Source organism: Ranitomeya variabilis, chromosome 1, assembly GCF_051348905.1.
Source record: "Ranitomeya variabilis isolate aRanVar5 chromosome 1, aRanVar5.hap1, whole genome shotgun sequence".
NCBI classification, from domain to species: Eukaryota; Metazoa; Chordata; class Amphibia; order Anura; family Dendrobatidae; genus Ranitomeya; species Ranitomeya variabilis.
The window spans coordinates 1168154585-1168172132 of NC_135232.1; the positions used below are offsets into that span (position 1 = coordinate 1168154585).

The following is a 17548-nucleotide window of genomic DNA, read 5'->3' on the forward strand; positions in this document are numbered from 1 at the left end:
CTATATTATTGTCAGAAATCATTAGAACCACAGCAATTTATTCACTGTATTATAAAAATGTACACATCATCCAGGAAACTGGCAATGGAGTCTTGTGGTGGTTCTATTAACTATACAGTAGTATAATATCTGCTGGGAAATAGATGGAGCACAAGTCTGTGTGGAAGATATCTGGTTATAGGCGAAGTATGTATTACAGACAGACAACTACCTAGGAACAGTCATTACAATCTGACATACGAGAACAGTTATTACATTTTAAGATCCGTGAAAAGTCATTGCAATCCAAGGTCCGAGAACAGTCATTATAGTCCAAGGTCTGGGAACAGTCATTACAATCCAAGGTCCATGAACAGTCATTGTTCACGGACCTTGGATGGTAAAGACTGTTCATGGATCTTGGATTGTAATGACTGTTCACGGATCTTGGATTGTAGTCATTACAATTCAAGGTCTGAGAACAGTCATTGAAATCCAAGGTCCGAGAACAGTCATTGAAATCCAAGGTCCGAGAACAGTCATTACAATCCGAGGTCCGAGAACAGTCATTACAATCCGAGGTACGAGAACAGTTATTACATTTCAAGGTCCGAGAATAATCATTACAATCTAAGGTTTGAGAACAATCATTACAATCCAAGGTCCTAGAACAGTCATTAAAATCCAAGGTCCGAGAACAATCATAACAATCCAATGTCTGAGGAGTCAATACAATCCAAGGTCCAAGAACAGTCATTACAATCCAAGGTCCGAGAATAATCGTTACAATTCAAGGTCCGAGAACAGTCATAACAATCCAATGTCCGAGAACAGTCATAACAATCCAATGTCTGAGAACAGTCATTACAATCCAAGGTCCAAGAACAGTCATTACAATCCAAGGTCCGAGAATAATCGTTAAAATCCAAGGTCCGAGAACAGTCTTTACAATCCAAGGTTTGAGAACAGTCATTACAATTCAATGTCTGTGGACAGTCATTACAATTCAAGGTCAGAGAACAATCATTACAATCCATGGTCAGAGAACAGTCATTAGAATAGAAGAGCAATCACTAGCAAAGGTTGTTCAGTGATGTAAACATCTGTGGATACAGGTTTTGAATCTCACAAGACAAGTGTTCCCCAAAGACATCTGGAGCAGCGCAAGTGGGAAGCAGAAGAAGCTAGCAGTGGATGTTGATCAGCTCAGAGGGTGAACCCCAATGATCAGTGTTTTCATCCAGAAGACAGATATCTTACCCTATTGTGTCCATAACAGCAGCTTTATAACAGCCCCCCTCCCTAGCTGTGGCTGCAACCTCAAATAAGAGCAAGTCGAGTCTATTACTGATCATCAGAGCAAAGCCCACAAACTAATTTATATCCGAATATTTATAGAGTAGACGAACATGCAGTGTTCTTATCACAAAACCCCCAATTCCTCATAGATTAGATCATCAGACATTTCCTTTTCTGAACCCTGCAGAGGTTGAACTGCTTTGGGTACTGATACTGAGATGCTCATCACATTGTCCACATCTTGATGGGTTACTGAACTTTGACATTTAGCAGGATGAGATCCATTTGATGGTGTCTCAGGTTCAGGTGTGTTGGATGTATACTGTGATGGCTGAAAGTGCAGTTTGACCATCAATGTGGGTGGTGGTGTGGACTGTGGTTTTGGTGGCAAGCGAGGCGTAGATTTTGGTTTAGTTTCCTTGGTCTCTACTGTCCCTGGTTTTAGCACTTGACTATACATAGGTTCTGAGTTTCCATTGTTGTTATTGCTGTTTGTCTGGGTAACTTGAGCTGCCTCAACATATGCCTTCTCAAAGTCGTCTTCCTTCCCTGGAGGTTTTGGTAAGAGTTTTCCTTGAGGTTTCGGAGCAGGGATTGGTTTTGGACCAGGTTTGTTACGTGGTGGATTGCGTTTACCTGTAAAGTTTGGCACAGAGTAGTCATCAGAGTTGGGATTGTATGGGTACTCGTATCCCACCTTTTCATTACTGGCTTGCTTTTTCCAGGCTGCAGCCTCAGTTTGTACTTCTGAGTATAATTGAAGAGGACTTGTTGTTTGTGCTATACCCTCAGGCTCATCATATATATGCTCCTCACATCCTTTCCGTAGTTTTGGAGGACCCATAGGATTTGCACTGATATTTACTCCCACAACTTCATATCCAACTTGTTCGTAGAGGTCTGAGTAGAGAGGAGAGGCAGCATTTCTCTCCTTGTGAAACCTCACATCTTTACCTGTCACGCTATCCACAGGATCTGAATACAGAGGATCAATGTAAGGATTCAGCCCCTTGACTAAATCTTTAGGTTCTGAATAGACCATCAGGTGCTCGGGGTCTCCAGAATGACAGCTTAGAGACCGAGAGACTGGAGAGCGTGGGGGAGTGTTAGTCTTCCCTGGAGTCACACTCAAAGATGTGTGGTCAAGCAAGTGCTGGGGCTGAGCAGGTTTAGCCACCGGGAGGTTAGGAAGAGCTCTGCCTTTAAGTGACTTCTCCTCCACATCCTTTCTAGCCTGGATGTCAGAACCACCAGAGTCAGAACCCAGTGAAGTGTTATCTGTCTCTATGTCCAGAGTGGGACAGCTGAGACGGTTTTCTGAACCTTGCTGAGCCCGGATGGAACCTTCAACTTTCTGAAAAATCTCATGACCTTGTGAAGTCTCAAAAGTAAAATTTCCAGGACCCGACTGACATCTTCTGCCGGCTTCAAAAGAGAACATGACCTGAAAGAGAAATATTAAAAAAAATCATTTTTATTGTGGAGAATAATAATAATAATCTTTATTTATATAGCGCCAAGATATTCCGCAGCACTTTACAATTAAGCGGGGACTTATACAGACAAATTCAATACAAGTTAAGACAGACAAATTCAATACAAGTTAAGACAATTTAAACAGTGACATTAGGAGTGAGGTCCCTGCTCGCGAGCTTACAATCTACAAGGGAATGGGGGGACACAATAGGTGCAAAGTGCTTGTTATTTCAGGTCTGGCAATTATAATACATCGGGATTTTCATACAAAGCTGCATGATCCGGTCATCAGCCCGTGTGTTTAAGTGCAATAGTCAAGTATCAAGTGCAGTTATCATGTGCATGGAGGGTGTGGAGACAGATGAATAGTAGGGTGCAGATTCAGAGTAATATTTGGAAGGAGGGAACAGGGCAAAGTTAGTTTACTGAGTAGTTGATGTGGTAGGCTTGTTTGAAGAGATGGGTTTTTAGAGCGCGCTTGAATAGGTCGGGGCTAGGTATCAGTCTGATCGTCTGGGGAAGTACATTCCAGAGAGCTGGCGCAGCACGAGAGAAGTCTTGGAGATGGAGGTGCGAGGTTCGGATTACGGGGATGTTAGTCTTAGATCGTTTGTAGAACGGAGGGCACGTGTAGGGCGATAGACAGAGATGAGAGAGGAGATATAAGGCGGTGCAGAACTGTGGAGGGCTTTGTGGGTGAGAGAGATGAGTTTATACTGGACCCTGTAGCGAATGGGTAGCCAGTGTAATGACTGGCACAAGATGGAGGCATCGGTGAAGCGGTTAGACAGAAATATGACCCTGGCTGCCGCATTCAAGATGGATTGGAGAGGAGAAAGTTTGGTAAGAGGGAGACCGATCAGAAGAGAGTTGCAGTAGTCCAGACGAGAATGAATAAGAGCGACAGTAAGAGTCTTAGCAGTTTCAAAGGTGAGAAAAGGTCGGATTCTGGAGATGTTTTTAAGATGCAGGTGACAAGAGCGAGTGAGTGATCGGATATAGGGAGTAAAGGAAAGTTCGGTGTCGAATATGACCCCAAGACAGCGGGCATGCTGCTTGGGAGTTATGGTTGAACCCTCCAGGGTAATTTCGATGTTGGGTAGAGAGAGGTTAGTAGAAGGGAGAAACACAAGAAGTTCTGTTTTGGAGAGATTTAGTTTCAGATAGAGGGAGGACATGATGTTAGAGACAGCAGACAGACAATCCTTGGTATTTTTAATTAGGGTAGGGGTGATGACAGGGGAAGAAGTGTATAAATGGGTGTCATCAGCATAGAGATGATACTGGAACCCAAATCTGCTGATTGTTTGTCCAATAGGGGCCGTGTATAGAGAGAAGAGGAGGGGGCCTAGGACTGAGCCCTCCGGAACCCCGATACTAAGGGGACGAGGAGAGGAAGAGGAGCCAGCGAAAGATACAGTGAAGGAGCGGTCAGAGAGGTAGGAGGAGAACCAGGAGAGGGCTGTGTCCTTGAGGCCTATGGAGCGGAGCATATTGAGAAGGAGCTGGTGATCCACAGTGTCAAATGCGGCAGAGAGATCCAGGAGAATCAGCAGAGAGCAATGACCTTTGGATTTAGCTGTTAGTAGGTCATTAGAGATTTTAGTGAGGGCAGTTTCAGTGGAATGTAAAGAGCGGAAACCAGATTGTAAGGGGTCAAGAAGAGAGTTTTCCGAGAGATAGCGGATTAGACGGGAGTGGACCAAGCGTTCCAGGAGTTTAGAGATGAAGGAAAGGTTAGATACAGGTCTGTAGTTAGCAGTGCAGTTCTGGTCCAGGGATGGCTTTTTAAGTAAAGGGGTTATCATGGCATGTTTAAATGAGGAGGGAAAGATACCTGAAGAAAGAGAGACGTTAAATATTTTAGTCAGGTGAGTGGTGACCACTGGTGAGAGAGACTGCAGGAGAGGTGAAGGAATAGGGTCACTGTTGCAGGTTGTAGGCCGAGCAGAAGCGAGGAGCTTGGAAACTTCTTCTTCTGAGACAGGCTCAAAGATGTCTAGTGAGCTTGAGGTGCGGCAGGGAAGGGGATCCAGGCACTGAGGAGATTGCGCTGAGATATCCAGATGGATGTGGTTGATTTTTTCTAGGAAGTAAGTGGCCAGATCCTCACCACTGAGATTGGTGATGGGGGCCTGTACTTTAGGTTTCAGGAGGGAGTTTAAGGTTTCAAAAAGTCGTTTTGGGTTGTTGGATAGTGAGGTGATGAGGGTGGTGAAGTAGGATTGTTTGGCCACATAAAGGGCAGAGTTATAGGTTTTGAGCATGAACTTATAGTGGATGAAGTCTTCTGCTAAGAGAGACTTTCTCCACTGCCGCTCTGCACACCTTGAACAACGCTGAAGAAAGCGTGTTTGCTTAGTGTGCCAGGGCTGCCTTTGTCTCTGTCGGGTCTTTCTGCATGTAGAAGGTGCTGCTTCATCTAGGGCATTCTTCAGTGTATTATTGAAGTGTGACAATGCTAAGTCTGGGCAGGAGAAGGAGGAGATGGGGGCTAAAGATGTGTGGAGATTGTCCATAAGCTGCTGGGTATTAATGGAACGTGTATTCCGATAAGTGTGGTAAGTGGGGGTGTCCCGAGTGAGGAGACAATTCTTGACAGAGAAGGAAAGAAGGTTGTGGTCCGAAAGTGGGAGAGGGGAGTTAGTAAAGTCGTGCAGCGATCCGGGACGGGAGAAAACCAGGTCCAGAGTATTCCCGTCCTCATGCGTAGGAGAATTAGTAAACTGTGAGAGGCCGAATGAAGAAGTTAGAGAAAGAAGATGAGAGGCAGATTGGGAGAAGCGTCTCCATTCAAACCAACCAATACTGTATATTATGTCTGAGGGGTTGTCACAGCCCAGGGGCGGACATATCATTGGTGCAAAGCAAGTGTAATTTTGCATTTTTAGGAGCTCGTGGTCTGGAAAGGGCCCTTATATTGTTCTCGCACAGGGGCCCTTTTCTGTCTGTGTCCGCCAGTGTCACAGCCCCATCACTTGTTACTGATATCACTGATACAAGGTTGGGTGGAAATTATTCTGATATTAAAGGAAATATCTTCAGGAACAAGTAGATGTGGACCATCTGTGAATCACGAAAACATATTAAAAGAATGTCCACATACTTCCAACAAAAGTCCTTTCACTGTACATGATATCATGTCTAAAGAGGAAGAAAGCTGGTGAATGACATGAATAGGATGTCTACTTTATCTCTCCTTCCTTTACTTGTTTCTATTCATTCCCTTCGGTAACAGCCATTGCCGCTGCTCCCAAATGGTTCCCCTTCTCTCTCCATGCGGGGATGCCAACATACTCACTGCCCCGCTCATCCTCCTCCTTCTGTGCACGCTGCAATGACTTCCGGCAGCGCGCACATGCTCCCTGGCTTTTAAAGGGGCAGAGTGTGCACTTGCAAAGATGCCCCCAGCCAATAGCTGGGAGGCATCTTGTATAAAAGGCCACGTCCCCAATGGGGAAGGCACCTGAGCCGCCCCTATAGTTTATTAGTGGTATTGTGTGCAACTGTATGTTGCCAGGTGCCTTGTCCTTAGTCTAATAGTTATTTCCCTATCCTGTACTGTCCTGGCAGTCTTGTGTAGTTTATACATGACCCTGTAGCCGCTCAGGTGGCACCTGAACTGTTTCTCGTGACCTATGTTTGAATGAAAACCTATCCCCGAATTTCACGATGTCCATACTGTCCGTCAGTCTCTGAATCCTTCCTGTCCCCATGTACCCAGCCAGTGAACCCAACCCCTGGGATCGGCAGTTGAAGTACCAAGGACTGCCCAAGAGTGGTACTGGGTGTCTACCTGCAGCTCAAGCCTGACTCCACCTTCAGGAACTCCAGTCAACACCAGGTAGCCGCTTAGCTAAGCCCCTACTAGGTAAGCCTAGCTCTGTGGCACAGAGCGTGACACTTTCTATCTTTCCCTCTTCCACTCCTTTTCCTCTCTGCTTCCCTTCCTTCCCTTTTTTGTCTTCCATTTTTCCTTTACATTTTTCTATTCCTTCCTTTTCCTCTTTCCGTATGTCCTTTCCTTCCTTCCTTTACTAGTTTCTATTCCTCCCCCCTCTCTTCCCTTCATTCCCTTTTTCTTTTACATTTTTTATTGCTTCCTTTTCCTCTTTCCGTCCGACCTTTACTAGTTTCTATTCCTCCCCCCCTCTTCCCTTCCTTTCCTTTTTCTTTTACATTTTTCTATTATTTCCTTTTCCTCTTTCCATCTATCCTTTCCTTCCTTTACTAGTTTCTATTCCTCCCTCGATCTTCCCTTTTCCCTTCACATTTTTCTATTCCTTCATTTTCCTCTTTCCATCCATCCTTTCCTTCCTTCCTTTACTAGTTTCTATTCCTCCCCCTCTCCTCCCTTTTTCCTTTACATTTTCTATTGCTTCCTCTTCCTCTTTCCATCCGTCCTTTCCTAGTTTCTATTGCCCCTCTTCGCCCTTCCATCCATTTTTCCTTTACATTTTTCTTTTCCTCTTTCCGTCCGTCTTTCCTTCCTTCCTTTACTAGTTTCTATTCCTCCCCCTCTTCCCATCCTTCCCTTTTTCCTTTACATTTTCTATTCCTTCCTTTTCCTGTTTCCATCCATCCTTTCCTTCCTTCCGTTACTAGTTTGTATTCCTCCCCCTCTCTTTTCTTCCTTCTCTTTTTCCTTTACATTTTTCTATTGCTTCCTTTTCCTCTTTCTGACCGTCCTTTACTAGTTTCTTTTCCTCCCCCCTCTCTTCCCTTCATTCCCTAACACTTAGAGGCACAGACTCCAGTAACAGTGACGGCCTCTGCTTAGTTTTTGTGGCCATCTTCTGGTCATTGTTTCTGTCTGCTGCGGGTTTTGTCCAGTTTCTTGCTGGCTCCTTTTTCCGATAGTTGATGTAATTTCTCCAAACATTTTCCATTGGATTGAGATCTGGGTCAGTGCTGTTGGTGTAAATGAGAGCACTTTACCATTCTTTTCCACTTCTGGATTTGGCTTTGGGTGTCTTTCCAATTTTAAGACCCAATTTGCAGTTTTCTTATTTCATTTCGCGGTAAAATCCTCTGATGTCATTGTCCTATAACAAGGTCCAGGCCTTCAGTCTCAGAGGCAGCAAAGAAGCCCTCCTGTTATGGTTCTCAATGGCAAGAGAACATAGCCCAGCAAACATACGTACTAGCTCTTGGAAGGATGGAAACTAAACTGACCATGAACTAAACCTGCCGCACAACTAACAGTAGCCGGGTAGCGTTGCCTGCGTTTTATCCCTAGACGCCCAGCGCCGGCCGGAGGACTAACTAATCCTGGCAGAGGAAAATATAGTCCTGGCTCACCTCTAGAGAAATTTCCCCGATAGGCAGACAGAGGCCCCCACATATATTGGCGGTGATTTTAGATGAAATGACAAACGTAGTATGAAAATAGGTTTAGCAAAATTGAGGTCCGCTTACTAGATAGCAGGAAGACAGAAAGGGCACTTTCATGGTCAGCTGAAAACCCTATCAAAATACCATCCTGAAATTACTTTAAGACTCTAGTATTAACTCATAACATCAGAGTGGCAATTTCAGATCACAAGAGCTTTCCAGACACAGAAACGAAACTACAGCTGTGAACTGGAACAAAATGCAAAAACAAACGAGGACTAAAGTCCAACTTAACTGGGAGTTGTCTAGCAGCAGGAACATGCACAGAAAGGCTTCTGATTACAATGTTGACCGGCATGGAAGTGACAGAGGAGCAAGGTTAAATAGCGACTCCCACATCCTGATGGAAACAGGTGAACAGAGGGGATGATGCACACCAGTTCAATTCCACCAGTGGCCACCGGGGGAGCCCAAAATCCAATTTCACAACAGTACCCCCCCCTCAAGGAGGGGGCACCGAACCCTCACCAGAACCACCAGGGCGATCAGGATGAGCCCTATGAAAGGCACGGACCAGATCGGAGGCATGAACATCAGAGGCAGTCACCCAAGAATTATCCTCCTGACCGTATCCCTTCCATTTGACCAGATACTGGAGTTTCCGTCTGGAAACATGGGAGTCCAAGATTTTTTCCACAACGTACTCCAACTCGCCCTCAACCAACACCGGAGCAGGAGGCTCAACGGAAGGCACAACCGGTACCTCATACCTGCGCAACAATGACCGATGAAAAACATTATGAATAGAAAAAGATGCAGGGAGGTCCAAACGGAAGGACACAGGGTTAAGAATCTCCAATATCTTGTACGGGCCGATGAACCGAGGCTTAAACTTAGGAGAAGAAACCCTCATAGGGACAAAACGAGAAGACAACCACACCAAGTCCCCAACACAAAGCCGAGGACCAACCCGACGCCGGCGGTTGGCAAAAAGCTGAGTCTTCTCCTGGGACAACTTCAAATTGTCCACTACCTGCCCCCAAATCTGATGCAACCTCTCCACCACAGCATCCACTCCAGGACAATCCGAAGATTCCACCTGACCAGAAGAAAATCGAGGATGAAACCCCGAATTACAGAAAAAAGGAGACACCAAGGTGGCAGAGCTGGCCCGATTATTGAGGGCAAACTCCGCTAAAGGCAAAAAAGCAACCCAATCATCCTGATCTGCAGACACAAAACACCTCAAATATGTCTCCAAGGTCTGATTCGTCCGCTCGGTCTGGCCATTAGTCTGAGGATGGAAAGCAGACGAGAAAGACAAATCTATGCCCATCCTAGCACAGAATGCTCGCCAAAATCTAGACACGAACTGGGTTCCTCTGTCAGAAACGATATTCTCCGGAATACCATGCAAACGGACCACATTTTGAAAAAACAGAGGAACCAACTCGGAAGAAGAAGGCAACTTAGGCAGGGGAACCAAATGGACCATCTTAGAGAAACGGTCACACACCACCCAGATGACAGACATCTTCTGAGAAACAGGAAGATCCGAAATAAAATCCATCGAGATGTGCGTCCAGGGCCTCTTCGGGATAGGCAAGGGCAACAACAATCCACTAGCCCGAGAACAACAAGGCTTGGCCCGAGCACAAACGTCACAAGACTGCACAAAGCCTCGCACATCTCGAGACAGGGAAGGCCACCAGAAGGACCTTGCCACCAAATCCCTGGTACCAAAGATTCCAGGATGACCTGTCAACGCAGAAGAATGAACCTCAGAAATGACTTTACTGGTCCAATCATCAGGAACAAACAGTCTACCAGGTGGGCAACGATCAGGTCTATCCGCCTGAAACTCCTGCAAGGCCCGCCGCAGGTCTGGAGAAACGGCAGACAATATCACTCCATCCTTAAGGATACCTGTAGGTTCAGAGTTACCAGGGGAGTCAGGCTCAAAACTCCTAGAAAGGGCATCCGCCTTAACATTCTTAGAACCCGGCAGGTAGGACACCACAAAATTAAACCGAGAGAAAAACAACGACCAGCGCGCCTGTCTAGGATTCAGGCGTCTGGCGGACTCAAGATAAATTAGATTTTTGTGGTCAGTCAATACCACCACCTGATGTCTAGCCCCCTCAAGCCAATGACGCCACTCCTCAAAAGCCCACTTCATGGCCAAAAGCTCCCGATTCCCAACATCATAATTCCGCTCGGCGGGCGAAAATTTACGCGAGAAAAAGGCACAAGGTCTCATCACGGAACAATCGGAACTTCTCTGCGACAAAACTGCCCCAGCTCCGATTTCAGAAGCGTCGACCTCAACCTGAAAAGGAAGAGCAACATCAGGCTGACGCAACACAGGGGCGGAAGAAAAGCGGCGCTTAAGCTCCCGAAAGGCCTCCACAGCAGCAGGGGACCAATCAGCAACATCAGCACCCTTCTTAGTCAAATCAGTCAATGGTTTAACAACATCAGAAAAACCAGCAATAAATCGACGATAAAAGTTAGCAAAGCCCAAAAATTTCTGAAGACTCTTAAGAGAAGAGGGTTGCGTCCAATCACAAATAGCCTGAACCTTGACAGGATCCATCTCGATGGAAGAGGGGGAAAAAATATATCCCAAAAAGGAAATCTTTTGAACCCCAAAAATGCACTTAGAACCCTTCACACACAAGAAATTAGACTGCAAAACCTGAAAAACCCTCCTGACCTGCTGGACATGAGAGTCCCAGTCATCCGAAAAAATCAAAATATCATCCAGATACACAATCATAAATTTATCCAAATAATCACGGAAAATGTCATGCATAAAGGACTGAAAGACTGAAGGGGCATTTGAAAGACCAAAAGGCATCACCAAATACTCAAAGTGGCCCTCGGGCGTATTAAATGCGGTCTTCCACTCATCCCCCTGCTTAATTCGCACCAAATTATACGCCCCACGGAGATCTATCTTAGAGAACCACTTGGCCCCCTTTATGCGAGCAAACAAATCAGTCAGCAGTGGCAACGGATATTGATATTTAACCGTGATTTTATTCAAAAGCCGATAATCAATACACGGTCTCAAAGAGCCATCTTTCTTAGCCACAAAGAAAAAACCGGCTCCTAAGGGAGATGACGAAGGACGAATATGTCCCTTTTCCAAGGACTCCTTTATATATTCTCGCATAGCAGCATGTTCAGGCACAGACAGATTAAATAAACGACCCTTAGGGTATTTACTACCCGGAATCAAATCTATGGCACAATCGCACTCCCGGTGCGGAGGTAATGAACCAAGCTTAGGTTCTTCAAAAACGTCACGATATTCAGTCAAGAATTCAGGAATCTCAGAGGGAATAGATGATGAAATGGAAACCACAGGTACGTCCCCATGCGTCCCCTTACATCCCCAGCTTAACACAGACATAGCTTTCCAGTCAAGGACTGGGTTATGAGATTGCAGCCATGGCAATCCAAGCACCAACACATCATGTAGGTTATACAGCACAAGAAAGCGAATAATCTCCTGATGATCCGGATTAATCCGCATAGTTACTTGTGTCCAGTATTGTGGTTTATTACTAGCCAATGGGGTGGAGTCAATCCCCTTCAGGGGTATAGGAGTTTCAAGAGACTCCAAATCATACCCACAGCGTTTGGCAAAGGACCAATCCATAAGACTCAAAGCGGCGCCAGAGTCGACATAGGCATCCGCGGTAATAGATGATAAAGAACAAATCAGGGTCACAGATAGAATAAACTTAGACTGTAAAGTGCCAATTGAAACAGACTTATCAAGCTTCTTAGTACGCTTAGAGCATGCTGATATAACATGAGTTGAATCACCGCAATAGAAGCACAACCCATTTTTTCGTCTTAAATTCTGCCGTTCACTTCTGGACAGAATTCTATCACATTGCATATTCTCTGGCGTCTTCTCAGTAGACACCGCCAAATGGTGCACAGGTTTGCGCTCCCGCAGACGCCTATCGATCTGGATAGCCATTGTCATGGACTCATTCAGACCCGCAGGCACAGGGAACCCCACCATAACATCCTTAATGGCATCAGAGAGACCCTCTCTGAAATTCGCCGCCAGGGCGCACTCATTCCACTGAGTAAGCACAGCCCATTTACGGAATTTCTGGCAGTATATTTCAGCTTCGTCTTGCCCCTGAGATAGGGACATCAAGGCCTTTTCCGCCTGAAGCTCTAACTGAGGTTCCTCATAAAGCAACCCCAAGGCCAAAAAAAACGCATCCACATTGAGCAACGCAGGATCCCCTGGAGCCAATGCAAAAGCCCAATCCTGAGGGTCGCCCCGGAGCAAGGATATCACAATCCTGACCTGCTGAGCAGGATCTCCAGCAGAGCGAGATTTCAGGGACAAAAACAACTTGCAATTATTTTTGAAATTTTGAAAGCATGATCTATTCCCCGAGAAAAATTCAGGCAAAGGAATTCTAGGTTCAGATATAGGAACATGAACAACAAAATCTTGTAAATTTTGAACTTTCGTGGTGAGATTATTCAAACCTGCAGCTAAACTCTGAATATCCATTTTAAACAGGTGAACACAGAGCCATTCCAGGATTAGAAGGAGAGAGAGAGAGAGAAAGGCTGCAATATAGGCAGACTTGCAAGAGATTCAATTACAAGCACACTCAGAACAGAAGGGAAGGGGAGAAAAAAAAAAAAAAATCTTCAGCAGACTTCTCTTTTCTCTCCTTTCTCTGTCAATTAATTTAACCCTTTTTGGGGCCGGTCAAACTGTTATGGTTCTCAATGGCAAGAGAACATAGCCCAGCAAACATACGTACTAGCTCTTGGAAGGATGGAAACTAAACTGACCATGAACTAAACCTGCCGCACAACTAACAGTAGCCGGGTAGCGTTGCCTGCGTTTTATCCCTAGACGCCCAGCGCCGGCCGGAGGACTAACTAATCCTGGCAGAGGAAAATATAGTCCTGGCTCACCTCTAGAGAAATTTCCCCGATAGGCAGACAGAGGCCCCCACATATATTGGCGGTGATTTTAGATGAAATGACAAACGTAGTATGAAAATAGGTTTAGCAAAATTGAGGTCCGCTTACTAGATAGCAGGAAGACAGAAAGGGCACTTTCATGGTCAGCTGAAAACCCTATCAAAATACCATCCTGAAATTACTTTAAGACTCTAGTATTAACTCATAACATCAGAGTGGCAATTTCAGATCACAAGAGCTTTCCAGACACAGAAACGAAACTACAGCTGTGAACTGGAACAAAATGCAAAAACAAACGAGGACTAAAGTCCAACTTAACTGGGAGTTGTCTAGCAGCAGGAACATGCACAGAAAGGCTTCTGATTACAATGTTGACCGGCATGGAAGTGACAGAGGAGCAAGGTTAAATAGCGACTCCCACATCCTGATGGAAACAGGTGAACAGAGGGGATGATGCACATCAGTTCAATTCCACCAGTGGCCACCGGGGGAGCCCAAAATCCAATTTCACAACACCCTCCAACATTATAGATTCCCCAGCAGGTGTCATAATAGGTAGGGGGCACTTCTCTGTAGGTTCCTCCCTCATATGTCCATGTAGGTGGGGACACTATTCTCTATAAGATCCTTCACCATGTGTCACTGTAGGTGGAAAGGTGGGTGTACTTTTCTGTATAGGCTCCTCCACCATGTGTCACAGTAAGTAGGGGAACATTTTTTTGATAGGCTCCTCCATGTGTCACTGTAGGTAGAGGTCACTTTCCTCCATAGCAGTATTTCCCAAACCCCATCGGCACAGCCCCCAACACATCATGTTTTCAGATGTTCTTTGCAATTTTATCACTGTAGGTAGGTGGGAGTTTTTTTAGGATCCTCTATAATGTGTCACTGTAGGTAAAGGACTGTAGGTAGGGGGCACTTTTTCTAGGATTCCCTATAATGTGTCACTGTAGGCAGGGGGCACTTTTCTCTATAGGCTATTCTACCATATGTCCCCGTTGGTAGGAGGCAATTTTCTCTATAAGTTCCTCAGACATGTATCATTGTATGTAGGGGGGCATTTTTTTACAGGCTCCTTTGTAATATGTTACTCTAGGTAGGGGACACTTTTCTCTACACGCTGGCTCCGACCATACAAAACACTGTATGTAGGGGGCACATTTTTATTGGCTCCTTTGTCATATGTTACGGTAGGTAGGGAGGCACTTTTCTCTATGGACTCCTTCAACATGTGTGAGTGTAGAAAGAGGGCACTTTTTGGCTCCTCAACCATGAAGCAGTGTAGGTGGAAGCAATTTTCTCTATAGGCTCCATGCCATGGTAGGTAGGGGCAACTTCCTCTATATATTACCTGCCTATATACATGTTTGAGAGGTTGTCAGCCCTGCCCCTTGGCGATGCCATCACTGATATGAGGACAATACTCCTTATACTACAGCACCAACTAATCACCTATTACTGCTGACAAGCAGTCTGTATACCATAGGTGAGAGGTTGTCAGCCCCGCACCCGGTGACTGACACCAGTGGAGTTCACACCATCACCTCACCACTCATTTCTTTCCAGATCTGTAGATCTTCCACCATCAACAGATGTCCCTTACCTTGTCTCGTCCGTATCTCCGCAGCAGCTTATAAGGCCAGGAGTACAGCTCCTCCTTTGTGCTCGGATCCTTTAGTATTAAGCAGTCAGTTTCGGCTCTCAAGAGATAAGCTCCACGGAGTGAGCATCGCTCTGCCGCTTCCGTCCTCTGCACTGTGACTCTGAATTCTGACACTATAACGAGATGACACAGTCAGTCCTGGGCTAAGATACAAAGATAATGCATTGATCACTAATGAGCAAATGTATTGAAATTCCAACTTCCCTGCTCCCCTCCATTACAGCAAGCACTCCACAGCCTCTATTGGCCCTGAACAGATGCATGTGACTCCCTGAAGTCCCTTAGCACTGTATCTAATGCTTTTCAAGGTCTTTTACCTAAAGGTTCTGGCGACCTCAGCATAGCAATGATTGGTGAACGCCCTATATATCACAGTACAGACTTCTAAGGCCTTGAGAATGAAAAATGCTTAAAAAATGAGTTGAAAGAAATGAGGATGACTATGTACAGATATCAGACAGTGCAAAGTAGGAGGAGGAGTACGACAAGCAGGAGATGAAACTGACCAGTACTACTTGAAGAAGTAGCTTCCAGAAAGACGAGGTGAGGAGGACAGCTTGAGCCTTGCTCTGAATAATGGCCACTTTGCTTTTCCCACATGACCAGGTGATGTTACTTCATGTGCTGACGTAGAGCCGTAGTTCCTACTCTGTTCTAGTCTGGATGTCCATGGCTTATTGTCCTCCTGCAGAGTCTGAACACTGAAGAGATTTATCAGCTGGCAATTTTGTCTGGCATAAAAGCTTCCCTGAAGCCCACCATACTTTTCTTTCATGGAGACCCGGCCGACATCTCCCTCACAGGGGAGACAGATATGGCACTCAATACGTCTTCCGGGACCTAGGCCCGAGACTGCCCCGGCGTCGTCATAAAGCTTAAGATGTGTCCTCACACTGTTTTGACACTTGCACTCACAGGACCCTTTCACCTTCGCTGCATCCGCTTTCTTGGAACCTGAAGAACGCTGTCACTATCTAGCATTTCTTTTGCACGCCTCTCACACACTTGACTCAAACTTGACTCTCATCCTGACTCCACACTGACTGACTAAAGCAGGAAGTGCTTCCATTAATAACTGATCTAACCCCTCATACTAATGGGCTAATCCCCGGCTGTTAACTATACTACGATGTGGGATGCAAGCTATAACCCTATCCTTTGTAATGGTTCCCCAAGTGGACAGTAGGGTAACCATTACAAAGGAAAGGGATGTACGGTAGTTTTCATGTGTGGGGCATAATACTGTGTGACAGTCATTATACTATGTGAGGGCACTATATTGTGTTGAGAGCTGTGTGGGCGCCATTATACAGTGTGGGGGTCATTATACTGTGTGGGGGTCATTATTGTTTTGAATTCTGTTGTGGGTTCTGCTCTTGGGCTCCCTCCGGTGGTTATAAGTGGTAGTGCTACTGTTTGTCCTTCACAGCAGTCATCAGGTGCTTCCACTTTGGACGGGGCTATTTAGTCTGGCTTCACCCTTTAGTGAGTGCCAGTTGTCAATTGTTTTTCTGGAGGATTCTCATCTCTGCTTGGTTTCTCCTGCTGGATTGTCCAAATCATCAAAGATAAGTCCTGGCTTTGTTTTTGCAGTCCACATGCGGTGGACTTTATAGTTCAGTGAATTGCTATGTTTTTTCTTGTCCAGCTTTGTCTGTGTAAGGATTTATTCAGCCAAGCTGGAAGCTCTGGAGTTGCTGAGTTACCCTCCATGCCTTTAGTTAGGTGTGGAGATTTTTGTATTCTCTGTGGTGGATTTTTGTAGTATTTTAATACTGACCGCACAGTACTCTGTCCTGTCTTTTCTTTCTAGGTAGCGGGCCTCCTTTGCTAAATTCTGTTTTCAGTCTGCGTTTGTAATTTCCCTCTCCTCTCACAGTCAATATTTGTGGGGGGCTGTCTTTCCTTTGGGGATTTTCTCTGAGGCAAGATAGTTTTCCTGTTTCTTTCTTTAGGGGTAATTAGTCCTCCGGCTGTGACGAGGTGTCTAGGGAGTGACAGGAACATCCCACGGCTACTTCTAGTTGCGGTGTTAAGTTCAGGGTCTGCGGTCAGTATAGAGGCCACCTACTCCAGAGTTCGTCCATGCTGCTCCTAGGCCACCAGAGCATAACAGTACAACTGGCCAACAATGAGTTAACTGCATCTCAAAAGAAGGGAAAGAAAGTGCTGAGCCATTTTTTTTTCTGTACTCGGTTGTGTTTTTTTTTCCCTCTTCACCTCTGGGTGGCTCAGGAGTTAGGCGCAGACATGGAAGTTCAGGGACTTGCTTCTCGGGTGGATCAACTTGCTGCTAGAGTACAGGGTATTTCTGATTATATCGTGTAGACTCCTGTTTTAGAGCCTAGAATTCCTACCCCCGATCTGTTTTTTTGGGACAGGTCCAAATTTTTGAGCTTTAAAAATAACTGTAAACTGTTTTTTGCTCTGAAGCCCCGTTCCTCTGGTGATCCCATCCAGCATGTAAAAATTGTCATTTCTCTGTTGCGTGGCGACCCGCAGGATTGGGCATTTTCCCTGGAATCTGGGAATCCGGCCTTGCTTAATGTAGACACCTTTTTTCAGGCGCTTGGGTTATTGTATGATGAACCTAATTCTGTGGATCATGCTGAGAGAACCTTGTTGGCCCTGTGTCAGGGTCAAGAAGCGGCAGAATCATATTGCCAGAAATTTAGAAAATGGTCTGTGCTTACTAAGTGGAATGAGGATGCTTTGGCGGCAATTTTCAGAAAGGGTCTTTCTGAATCTGTTAAAGATGTTATGGTGGGGTTCCCCACGCCTGCAGGTCTGAGTGATTCTATGTCTCTGGCCATTCAAATT

The 17548-nt window shown here is 45.5% G+C and overlaps 1 protein-coding gene across 1 annotated transcript in view; it reads right to left on the bottom strand.

Moving 5' to 3' along the window:
* Nucleotides 1-10: 10 nt before the first annotated feature.
* The window catches only part of DOK1 (docking protein 1), a 177147-nt gene continuing 159609 nt past the window's right edge, over nucleotides 11-17548 (bottom strand). The window contains exons 4-5 of the mRNA XM_077280499.1: nucleotides 14669-14841; nucleotides 11-2722 (exon numbers count right to left, since the gene is read on the bottom strand). Coding sequence (XP_077136614.1) covers nucleotides 1403-2722; nucleotides 14669-14841 — 1493 coding nt within the window. The 3' untranslated portion in view covers nucleotides 11-1402. The remainder of the gene's footprint in view (nucleotides 2723-14668; nucleotides 14842-17548) is intronic.